The sequence below is a fragment of the Carassius gibelio genome, chromosome A23 (genome assembly GCF_023724105.1).
Source record: "Carassius gibelio isolate Cgi1373 ecotype wild population from Czech Republic chromosome A23, carGib1.2-hapl.c, whole genome shotgun sequence".
NCBI classification, from domain to species: domain Eukaryota; kingdom Metazoa; phylum Chordata; class Actinopteri; order Cypriniformes; family Cyprinidae; genus Carassius; species Carassius gibelio.
The window spans coordinates 14,267,726-14,280,344 of record NC_068393.1 but is presented as its reverse complement, the minus strand read 5'-3'; the positions used below and the strand labels follow the sequence as shown (position 1 = coordinate 14,280,344).

Below are 12,619 nucleotides of genomic sequence, written 5' to 3'. Positions count from 1 at the left end.
CCACTTTAGTGCAAAGTTTAGATCCAACCGTATCCACCGCACCTGCCCAGATGGTTTAAGTGATCCTGCAGACATTGATTAGCGTCCTCATGTGTATTTAATTAAGGCTTAAGCTAAACTCAGGATGGTGGTCCTTAAGAAGCAGGGTTGTACACCTTTGCCCTATTGCAAGGTTGGACAACTCAAGTCCCCTGCTCCAGCCCTGATCAAACTCACCTGTAACAACTGTGCGTTTGATTAGGGTTGGAGCTAAATTCTGTAGGACAATGAGGACAGTTTCCCACACTTTATCTCTGGTAAATCTGCCTACTATTATTGCAACTTCTTGTCCTCAGTACAGTCATTCTCCTGGAGTGCTATTGTCCTGTAGAGTTTAGCTATGTCCTATTTACAGCTGCTACTCAACTTCTCAGGATAACTGGACAATTACAGACAGGTGTATTCAAGTAAGGTCTGCATGAAACTCTACAGTGGCCTTACTGGAGCAGGATTTGATACCCCGGTACAGCAGGTCTTTTCTTTACCTGAGTGCGGATCTTGAGGGCAGGCCCCAGTTTCAATCCCATGTTGTTGAGCAAGTGGTCTTCCGTCAGCAATGGCAGAGTCTCGCCATCAATGGCCTGCTCTCTGAAGACCTGAAATAGATGACTTAGCTTCAGATGATGTTGATGAACATTCACCAATAAACTCCACATGCACTCAGTTCATGTGACTCCACAGGAAGGCTCATGCACACTCGACATTTGCAGTGAAATGAGGTGCGCTGCAGTCGACGGTGGGGTTTTGGTGATGCGCTGTGCATGCGACAGACTGACATCCAGTGTGGTGAGATGTGTGAGACAGAGCTGTGAGTGAGAAAGATAAGAGCAGCGCAGAGCGGCCTTCTAACTTTTTTAAGTACACTCTAGAAACATCTAAATCAAGCTATTCTTGTCTACAAATTGCAGCACGTGATCTTCATTCTGTGCTGTGCAGTATGTCTCCAGTAGCCCCTGTTTAAGGCAGGGGAAGGAGAGGAGGCATCCAACGCTCTGCTCCTGCTCTTGTCCTCACCTGTGTATACTCCCTACAGCCTGCTAGGCTGCTGATGAAGCTGCACACCTCCTCCACACTCCACTTGCTGATGTCCTCGGCTGCTCCCGCCTCTTCTCCGTCGACAAATAGACCCCCCATGGCGCCTGTGAGGGGAAGCAGAAATCATTAGAGACAGAAGGACCCTGTCCTCTTACACGCACGCTTGCGCCTACACTCCGCTCTGTTATTGACCCTGCCTATTACAGAGTTTAGTAAAGGTCAGCGGCAGGGCCCCTTCCTGGAGGAGGTCTCTCAGCTGGAGCAGGTAATGTGTTTCAGATGGTCGAGGTTTCTCTGCACTCATTCAAGTTAGGTGGGGACAAACACTTCAGCCACTTGTCTTTACTGGCTAAACCTTGCATGCTTCTTTGATGTTGATATCTAAAAGATATTGTTCAGGCTATTCTTTTTTACCAGTGAAAGTGCCTGTTTGTGAAAGTAACTGTTTGTGAGTAACAACCCCAACTTTATGTTCCTGACTTCTTTTATGGTACTAGTATTTTTGTTGTAGTTGTTGTTGCTCTTTATAAAGCCTGACAGCTATGAATCCCATACACTTACATTTAAAGGGGAAAAAAACCTGCATGTTATGGTAAATAATTAATTTTTTCAGTAAACAAATGACAGAATTTTTTGTTTTTGGGTGAACAATTTTGTAAGTTGTGTTTTTATCCATACCTGTCTTGTTTGCATTCTGTCTCATCCTATCAATGGCACGTAATGTATGTTGGTATACTGGTGCATTTTTGTGTGTGAGCCAAAATCTTTTCTATGTTGCATGTTCAGTATTTGCTCGAACGCCTGAGGAGGGTTAGTTCAGCCTTTCTCTGAGCTGGTCACTTCCTCATTAGGAGCCTCATTTTCCATTAAAACTTGCTCTGGGCTTGCTTGCACTCTGGGCTCAATTTCTCAGTTTCTCTAACTCTCTCTCTCGCTCACTCTTTCTGTCTCTCTGAGGACATGGAATACTATTTGAACTCCAGATTTTACAGATTGTTAAAGTTGAGGAGCAGGCCTATGGTGTCACTAACACTAGTGTATGTTTGTTTTAAATAAGGAGTGCATTGGGTGAGTTGCTGAACTGGAATTGGAGGAGTTTTGAATATGAAAATTGTCTCTAAAATACAGTATCTCTCATTGGATGTGGCTGGATATTGTTATATGGTTTTTAAAAAGCTGTAAACTCACCAGTGTGAAAGTAAGGGCTGTTGTATGGAAAGGTGAAGGGCAGTTGTCCAGGCAAGGTGGGTAAGGGTGGGATTCCTGGCGGCAGGTATTTGGCCTCACTCTTGCTCAGTCCTGATGTGAAGAGGTGGTGGGTTGGTGACTCTTGTCCAGTGGAGCTACAAGGAGCACTGAGCCTCCCTGACCCCTCCCCCAGCTCTTTTACTGCTTCACTAGACTTGGTCACATCCTTGCCTTGGCACACCTCTGAACCGAGACCATGTCCGTCAACTTTGGAAAGCCTCTCAGGCCTGTCTTCCCCAACCTCTGCATCATTCTCAAAGTCTTTCATGTCTTCATCTTGTCCCTCTGTTTCTCCATCCCGTGCACAGCCCTCCGCGAGGATCTCTTTAGGCTCAGATGAACCCCCTTGTTGGTCCCCTCTGAGTGGTCCTCCTTTCCTCAAGCTCTTCCTGTTGCTAAGGTCTTTAGAGGAAGTACCTGCTGCTGCCCCCTGATGGTTGAGGGAGAGTAATGGGGTGTTGTTGTGCCGCAAAACCAGCATGGCGTTGCGGCGATTGAGCTCTTCTCGGAGTGGGTGGCCCTCCGGGATTTCTTGCAGGCTGCGCAAGGCAGGGTGTTCTGCAGGGAGCCCAGGATGCAGGCTCAGCGGGTCCGCCAGCAGTCGCTGCCTGTGGAGGTTCTCAAGCTCCTTCTGTCTCAACAGTTCAGCAGACATTTCCAACCTGGTGGAACAATCCACAATCAGAGAGACTCGAAAATAAACATTTCCTGATGAAAGCTTGCAACTAATATATAATCATATGAAATGCACCATCAATTAACTCTTATATTTTTCTATAGCTAAAAGCAGTTGCACAAATGTCAATTTTACTAAGAGTTTAAGACACATTTCTCTGTGCAGCTCTACAACATTACCGAGCAAGGTTCTGTTTACGAAGAATCTCCTGTTGACGGGCAAACATCTCTGCCTGAGCAGGCTGCAGGAAACCATAACCTACAGGACAATGGCAAAATAAGAAATACATCTATCTGTGTACAGTATACTGTACATCTAGTGTTCACAGAATATACACATTAGTGACCAATACAGTGATCAATACATTTGCTCCAAATAAATGTTGCTAAACCTTTTTAATAAATATGTATATAATTACATTTAAATGCTACCTGTATGACACAGTATTTTTATATTTTGTTAAATAGGTATATATATTTTTAAGTATGTGTAAATTATATTTGGGGCTACTGTAAATGTTTTATATATATATATATCTACAAATAAACTGATTTATCAGAGACCTTTCTTGAATGTGTATATGGGTGGAAAACAACCCATAACACATGAAAGAAACTCCCAGGTTTAATGAGTTAATGTGAGGGTGTGTTACATCTGGCAGAGCTAGCTCACCTGGGGCTTGGCAGAGGGCAGAAGGCATGCCCAGGAACGGGGGACGCAGGTGAGGCCCCAGAGCAATGTGAGGAGCATTCTGCGGGGACAACAATGGAGGAGGGTGCGATATGTCTCTGTGTACACAAACAAAAAACACACCATCATTAACCAGCTGCTACATTAACCAACTGATACTGTTTTTCAACTTTCTGTTTTTAAGTCTCCATCGCACATGATTAGCACTGCAACAGTATTGGTACAGTGTTCACAACTTTTATTTTTCTCACTGGCACGTGATGCCTTTAGCAGCCTGCTTAAAGACATCATGAAACAGTGTTTACAACCCATTTGATTTTTTATTACAAAGTGAAACAAGAATTTATGAAATGTAGATTTAGATTGCAAATATCTTTTTTTTTTCTTTGGAATAAAGTACACACATGAATCACACAATAAGACACAAAATGTGTAAGTACATGTAAGGAAGCACGGTCATGTCATGTTGACTGTAGCAAATTGTTACTTACATGCACTTTCTTGATGTGTGGTGTTATGGTAATGATACAGGGTTTTTTAACACTTTGGGTCAACTGTGTGGTGGTATGCAGGTTCTGTACCATAACACTGTACATCTGTACAAGACAGATTTTCAACAGTCTGTTTTAGCAGTGTTGTGTTATGCTAACAATAAAATTTTCCAATATGGCTACGTGGCGTTATGGTTATAATTCAAGTTTTTTAAGGAGTGTGGTACACAGTTATGCAACATTGTGATAATGAAAGGGTTGCCAACAATCGGTTACTGCAACGTGGAGGTATACTAACAATACAGTAATGGTAATACTGTGTTTTCTTTTATCAGTTATTTTTTATCGCTCCATCCAGTGCATGCGAGCCACCGTAACCTCTCATCAGTCCTGTCATGCTGGGAATAGCGTCATGGTTTGTATCCTTGCCCCCCACCACAACCTCCATCGTCTCCTCGCTCTTGCTTCTTCCCTCTTGCTCTGCTGCGCTCTGTGGCCCTGCCACTCTGGTAATGAGGCCTGAATGCACAATAAGAGCATGTCATACTCCGACAGCTGGGGCGGCCCCCCAGCCTCGCCCGAGCTACAGGCTGCAGCACCCACTAATTAACACAGTTCTTCCTCTTCCAGCCCAACACACGCATACATCCCCCTCCTCTTCTTGTCTCTCTGCTGTAATCAGCCAATACAAAGATGGCGTGGCGCATAGCCTCAATTATGTTTTTCTAGTTTTGTAGAGGTGGAGAACACAGGCTGTTCATACACAATCCAGCGATCGCGTTTATTGAGCCCTGGCGGGGAAGAAGGAAAATGAGAAGAGGGGTAAGGAGAGAAAAGAAAGGAGGGGAAAAATATGAAGAAGTGTACTATGACTGCTAGTGGGGAGGTGTTGAAATCCAGGCAGATCCTGCAGTGTATTTTTAAAGCTTTTGACTGCTCCTCTGCCAATGCAATCCCCTCCATTTACAGCAACTTCTCACCAAGCCCCTCGAAACACACGCTCACACATGCATAAATATAAATGAAACCCAATGCGCCTAAAGCAAGTGAAAGAACAGCGCGGTTGCTTTGTACTTGTGACTGAGCAACGCTTGCTCCAGGGGGAGAAAGACAGAGCAATGCAGTACAACACAAACACATAAACATCCAAACAGAATAGACAACAAAAAAAAAATGAGGAGAGAAGACACATTTTGCTGTGCTCTACTTAGGTTTTACGTCATTTCATAACTATACAAGCCTTGTGTGTCTTCCTAGAGCAAAAACAAAGAAGAAATCTAAAAAACAGAGGGATACATGGAAAAAGTCTGTGTGTGTGTGTACGGAGAAGTGGAGGAAGGTGTGGAGGAGAGACACAAAGGGGGGAAATCATCGATCGATTGGGTGGCTGTTGAAATGTTAATGCTAATCGTATAACCGCTTTCCGCCGGTGCCTCGCACTTCTGTGGCAGCTCCAATTAATCTGGAAGAAGGCAGCGCGTGACCTTGGGGCCGGGAGTCGGGCCGGCAGCCCAGCCATGCTTATGTAATTACACTGTGAAGTGTGTAATCACCTGGCCTAATCCCTCAGGCCTCACAATTAGCCCGGGCGGCGCTGGCTAGGCCTGCCAAACTCTGCGCCGCCCTGCGCGGCCCACAGATGAATAACGGTCAATTAAAGCTGCATGACTGGGGCTGCGAGGCGTCCGCTCGATAGTAATTAGCTGTAATCATGGGGAGACGTGCCCGGCAGACGTGCTTCTCCTTTTATAGGAAGCAATTTTGGAATGAGGCAAGCATTAACCGTTTCACTCTGGCTCTCTAGCCCACAGAAAAAAAGAAAAATGGGGTAGAGAGCAAGTAGCAAACAGAAAGATACGGTGGATAGCAGGGACTGTGATTATGCTTTAATGTGTATTATGCTTAAATGGATTATGCTTTAATGTCATATAATACTCAAAATGTCAATTAAAAGCTGTGTGTGACTAGTGGCACCAGATGAAGTTACAAAAATGTTTTCAAACTGCTTTTCTAAACTGCTTTAACATTTCTTTAATCAATCAAGAGATACACCCAAAAATGTAAATTCTCTTAATGATAGATTGATATTGATATTTAAAAAAAAATATCTGTGTTTGTACCCCATTAACAACTGAAACATTTCTCAGAATATCTTCTTTTGTGTTTCACAGATTAAAAACAATCATATATAATTTGAAACGCATTAAGTAAATGACTGTATTTTCATCTTTGGGTGAACTATTCCTTTAAGTAAAGACAGAGGGAAGTATTTTAACATTAAAAAAATTGCACAAGACAGCTTTAAAAATTGTACATTTATTTCCAGCACACAAACTGCTTCTCAGTTTACTGGCTTAATTACCTCTACATCTTTTGAGAACTGCCTCCATTCCTCCACCCTGCCCCATCTCTCCTTTTCTCTATCTGTCGATCTCACTAGCTCTCTCTCAACCTAGCTGGCGGTAGGGCAAGTAGACGCCACTTGTGTTCGCTCATGTGTGACGACCTGTCAGAGTGGCAGCGGCGTCGCTCCTTGCCTGAAAGCAACGGCTATGTGGTGTGTTGTGTGTGTGTATTTGTGTGTGTGTAAAAGCAGAGGCAGAGCACCAAACTGGCCAGAAGAGAAAAAGAGAGAGAGAGAGAGAGAAAAGTAGAGCGGAGCTGACAGGATGGCCCTTAATGAGAGGAGCACGGAGGATTAGCCGCTCGCCACACCGTGCCCGCCTTGACTTGACTCGAGGCGGGAACACATTTGCACAGGAAGCACATTAAAATGCATAAGGCTCTTGCACACCCACAGCCCCCAACTCCAGACCACTGTCTGTTGCTTGTGCTGCCCCACATGCCAAACACATTAGGATTTGCCTTGCAGATTCCCTAAATGCAATCTGCCATTTAAACCCAGACAAATGGCTGGCCGCGGCTGCAGGACTATTGATCTTGGTAATGATTTGTTTTTAACAATAGCCACTAATGGGCGTCAGATAATCAATTATGGAGAGTCGATAGAAAGGTGAGCTTGAGGAATGGCTTCCGGCTCACCCTTTTAGCCTGGCAGACTGACTCTCTGTCGATGCTTTAGAGGGTTTACAATGTCACACAGTCTGTGCTAAAAGCTTATAGCCCACCCAAACATCTAAGTCATATATATACACATTGCACACATTCATACTATATATATATAATGACCTAGATGTTTGGGTGGGCTATAAGCTTTTAGCACAGACTGTGTGTGTGTGTGTGTGTGTATATATATATATATATATATATATATATATATATATATATATATATATATATATACATACAGTATTATATACATGCCTAAATACATATATATCCACTGTCTGCAGTAAAGCTTTCAAGCTTCATAAAGGACATTAAAGAACCATATAAGTATCCAAATGTGTTTCTATAAACCAATTTTGTAAACTCAATTGATTCACGTAAAAGATACAACTCAAATGACTGATTAGTTCACAAATTGCAAATTTTCTTATTATTTCTTAAAAACATTTCCAGCGCACAAGTCAAATAGACCGCTTATAATACTTTTATGGCCCATTTCTTTATTATTATTTTTTTTTGCATTTTTGAAGCTTGAAATATTTGGTCCCTTTTCATTGTTATTTAATGGTAAAGAAATCCATACAAAGAAGGTAAAGGTGAAGGTAAAAGCTTTACAGTTTTGTAACAACATCAGGGTGAGTAAATGATGACAGAATCGGGATATTTAACCCACAAATCTGCATTGCAGCAGTAATACAATTTTCCAAGCTCAAACAAAACAGTTAAACAATGGGTCAAAGAACCAATGAACAAAAAAATGAGTGTGTAGAAGCAAGAAGAAAAAAACATTTTCCTCCTCCCTCTTTTCACCCACAACCTAGGAAGTGTGCAGGCCTCGTTAACATCAGCGGTCCTGTGTGGCTAATTACCGTGAGCTGGCGGAGCTGCGTTGGCTGGCTGGTCAAAGCTGCACGCTGAGCTCCTGACATGATGCTGCGCTGGGCCAGGAACCGAACAGAGTTCCCCCACCCACGCTAGGCGACCCCTCCCAATTCACTTCCTCCCTACCGCCTCGGCGGCCCATTATCGATCCTCCAGCTTCCCGCGCCACATAAATAATCGACAAGCAATTACCTGCCTACTCCCGCTGCCCGGGCTTTGTTTGGAGGCGGAGGGGAGCGCCGCAAGCACAGTGGCCATGCTGAGATGAGGAGAGGGGGAGGAGGAGAGAGATTCGGGGGGAATAAACTTGCAGGGAGGGGGAACGGCGTGTGTTGTCCTAGCGACCCGTTTGGTCCTAAGCCCTATTAATGCCTCCTGACAAGATCAAATCGAACAGGGTTGTGAAGAGGTCATACGCAGAGATCATACCCACTGGCACATCCCATTAAGTGGATTTTCTATTTTCCCGTGGCCTTAACGCCAACTTCCATTTTTCCCTCCCTTTTCCCTCTATTGTTACTTTGGTACATAATTCAGTTTTTCCCTCTTTTCTCTTCGGCAGGCAGTCACCCACTCCAACGTGCATGCAGTATTCAGTAGAGTCAGATGTTGGCTTCATTATTAATGTAAAATATTCATGTTATTTTAAAGCTTAGCATTTTTTCCTGTATCCATGGTCTTAAAGTGTGCCTCAGAGGTTTCCATTCAGCAGAAGGGCATTTATCAGCCAAACGCATGCACACACACACATACTTGCATCTCATCCACTTTTACACTCCAATCTAGAGTCAAGAAAGGTTTCAGCCACTGTCCAAGATATCTCTTCTGTGTAAATCTAAGTTTTCCTTAACCGAGCTGATAGCGTAACAAGTAACAAGAAATAGAATATTTAGTCGGTCGCTTAGTCTCCCTTTCTGCACCGCACTAAGTAGAGCAATCTACTGTGAAATCTACATAATTTTACAGTAAAAATCAAATATCTTCTTTTTTAGATGCTTGTCACTAAAACATGTCGTCATGTCTGGTTAGAACTACATGTTGGGTTGAAATATGTAAGAGCAAAAGTTTAGTTTTTTAGCTCAAAAGCATGCAAAAGAGAGATTCCAGAGAATATGATATTGTGCTTTGCATTACCGCTCAGGGAAGTGTGCATCTCTGTGTTGAGGAAGGCCCTGCTTTCGGCGCTGGCTGGAGGAGCTGCCTGCAGTGGTCACGTGGGCTTCCATTCCTCCCGAGTTTCTAACGGCAGCCATGGCTTCCTGACGCACACGCAGCAGCTCTGTGAATGGAAGGAACAGACCAGTTAAATTGAGATTCTCATCCGGTCTATGTTTCCAGCGCCAAATCCGTCAGTCTAGCTCTGAACCAACACTGGAAGATTCAGTCCAAGAGTCCCAGAGCAGGATATGTTAACCGCCACACAGGCAAGACTTCACACTCCACCTCAAATATGAATCTTTATGACCTGTTAAAGAAAAGCCAAGGTCATCTATTTTCCAAATTACTTCTCCACAGTTCAACATGAACCTCCCAATTAAGGAGACATATTTGAGTGTATAAATGCAGGTGAAGCATATTGTTTATTGACAAATATATGATATTTCATTCAAATAAATTTAAAGTATCATTTATGTTCGTAGCATAAAATACAGTGCAGGACGTGCTTGAACGTAAAAAGCAATGAAGTAAAACCAAACTATATGAATACTATACATGGCTATAAATTAATAATTATGACTTAAACTGTTTGAGATAACATGGAGCCGCTGGTCTCCCTCCTGAATCTATGATGTTACACCAGCCCAGACCATCTCCCAACATTACCAAACTAACAGGGTCACAACAGGAAGCATACTCTCTCTAATGAAAGGGTGTTAAATAGAAAATCCATCCTGAATGCCTCCCTCTCTTCCTCTCCCTCCCTCTCATTTCTCGCTCCCTCTCTCCTCTGGCCCTTTTTTAATTAGACGGTTCCCTCGGGAGCTGGCGGCCATTTCCGAGGCTGGCGTGTGGGCCTGAGTGATCGGGTCGGAGGCACCGCGACAGATATTAATGTGCACTGGCCCGCTGTATTGATCTGTTTATTGCACTGCCCCACGGGGGCCCGGACTGACAGCGGACAAACCTCGAACAGCCCGTGAGAGGGAATAAAAGAGAATGAAAAAAAAGGAAGAAGGAAAAGCACAATGGAAAAGCAGCAACACTTGTCATTTGATCACACGCTCATTCCAGATGACCAAAAAAATGAGTAGTCTGTCCACACACATTATAAACTGCTGGAAGAATGTGGCTGAAGCTTGTAGATGGCTGCATCCAAAATGTCATACTCCGTTACTATATAGCAGGCAAAAAACACTATGTTTAAATTCACTGCGTTCATAAAAACAATAGGCAAAAATCACAGAATGACCTACTATTTACTGCGAGATTGTAGTTTACTATCCCATGAAGTCATAAGAAAGGATTTGTGAATGGCGGTGACACTAGTAGGTCATATGACAATGACATCATACTGCACACATTCATACTAAATAGAACATACTTTTTTAATGGTCGCAAAGTAATTACTTATTTAAAAGAAGTACAGTACCTACTCATAGAGTATGCGATTTCAGACACAGCCGATGTGCTTTGGAAAATGGTAGCTGGTTTCTAGCATGTCACTGATACTCCTAAACCATTTTGGTCAGGCAACAAACCTTCTAATAACCAGCTGCTGCTGCTGCTGCCATCATGTTCCAAAACACACCTATCGGCTTCGCAGCAGGGTAATACAGCCCCAAAATCCTGCAGAACTCAAAGCTGCTCTGAAGCCCTTTCCTCGGTTGCCCAGAGATGAATTATTCCCTTTAACCTGCAACAAAGTTAGCACAGGGTCATCTGGGGCTGCATGTACAAGCACACCACACATCCAAACAGTGACATTCTGACACCCTGACACCCATGCTACCATCTCCCACCCACATTCACCCCGCATCCTCTGTCACACTCTGAATTTGCATCATCTGAGTCAGTGTTACTGTGGATTCTTTAACAAGGGAGATCTAGTTTTCTCTGCACCACATACACGCAGAGCTCCCGTGGTAAAGCATTGGCAGGCCTTTGAGAGCGTCTGTATGGCACAACAGGTCCACGTGTGCCAGGAGCAGCTGACAGACACAGTACTCATCGGGAATTCTTTAAGGGGGATGGATGACAGATCCAAAAGCAGCAGAGCAGCTCATGCCTTTTTCTCTTTTTCAAATTCACTCAAATTCAAGCACCTAGTTTTTTGAGGGGACACCAGTGACAGTTCTGACTCACTTACATGAGCGTAGGATGTGTCAGTCTAGTGAAATTCATTCTGTTTAGGTTCAAATCCTAACTATTTCACTAGGATATTTTCTCTAGGCTTGGATTAGAACAACAACAATTATATTTTTACAAATTATATTCTAATATTATAACACTTTTATTATTAGTAGTAGTAGTAGTAATATATTTTTAGTCTGTAAGATTTTTTTAAAACATTAACATTAGCAAAGCTGAATTTATTTGACAATAATAATAACAATAATAAAGAAATATTTTGAAAAAAAATCTAACTTTTCTATTTTTTCTGTGTTATATTTTAATACATTTTCATATTCTATCTATTCGTGTGATACAGAGCTGAATTTTCAGCAGCCATTACTCCAGTATACACTGCTCAGTTTGTGCTACTTAATGTTTTTGTGGAAACTGTGATCAATTTAGTTTGAGGATTATTTGATGAGTAGAAAGTTCAAAAGAAAAGCATTTATTCTTTAGTAATCTTTAGTAATCTTTAGTAATTAGCATAAATGTCTTTACTGTAAATTTTTATCAATTTAAAGAGCCAGTAAGATGAAAATTCTAAGCTTCCTATCACTGTTTATAAGTCCTGTACATTCGGTTTAAATCCATCCAAGGTTAAAAAACATTGTCATTTTGTCAAAATATCAATTTAAAATTACCTCAATTATCAGAGATCCCCAAACGGTTCGCGCGAAGCTGTTCAAAAGATTCAGTTTCCTTAAACCCCACCTTTCGATAGCATACTGTGTTCTGATTGGTCAACTAACATAGTTTTGATTGGTTGTTCCGCACACACCTCCACGGTAAACTATGCGTTAGCATCTGTTTGGGGTGAATTATGTCTTATTCCTCTCATCGCGAAGCAAACAGTAAAATAAAAAACTTGAACAGTCTCGCTGCTTTTTCTTCTGTGTGGGTGTATTCAAACCGCGCGCTTCAGTTTGAATCTGCGCGGGGGCGTGGTCACGAAGGGAGACATGAAAAACAGACATCGCGTTGTTTTCATATGTGTTACTTTATCACAGAATATCTGTTTTCGGCAGCACTTGTTTAGTTTTAAAGTAGACATGTCAAGCTTTCTATAGATATCTCTCTCATGTCTCTTCGTTGAGTATTCACGGAGTTACACTTCATTTTAATGACGTGTTTGTACATGACGATGAGCACAAACAAA

General features: G+C 42.6%; 1 protein-coding gene across 2 annotated transcripts in view; it reads right to left on the bottom strand.

Moving 5' to 3' along the window:
- The window catches only part of LOC127944454 (sterile alpha motif domain-containing protein 11-like), a 60,787-nt gene that overhangs the window by 2,094 nt on the left and 46,074 nt on the right, over positions 1 to 12,619 (bottom strand). The window contains exons 7-12 of one of the 2 annotated variants that reach the window (XM_052540374.1): positions 9,265 to 9,409; positions 3,671 to 3,786; positions 3,178 to 3,256; positions 2,263 to 2,984; positions 1,102 to 1,178; positions 525 to 635 (exon numbers count right to left, since the gene is read on the bottom strand). In XM_052540374.1, the coding sequence (XP_052396334.1) occupies positions 525 to 635; positions 1,102 to 1,178; positions 2,263 to 2,984; positions 3,178 to 3,256; positions 3,671 to 3,786; positions 9,265 to 9,409 (1,250 nt within the window). Of the gene's footprint in view, positions 1 to 524; positions 636 to 1,053; positions 1,179 to 2,262; positions 2,985 to 3,177; positions 3,257 to 3,670; positions 3,787 to 9,264; positions 9,410 to 12,619 lie in introns of both variants that reach the window. The other variant, XM_052540373.1, reaches the window with a different exon arrangement.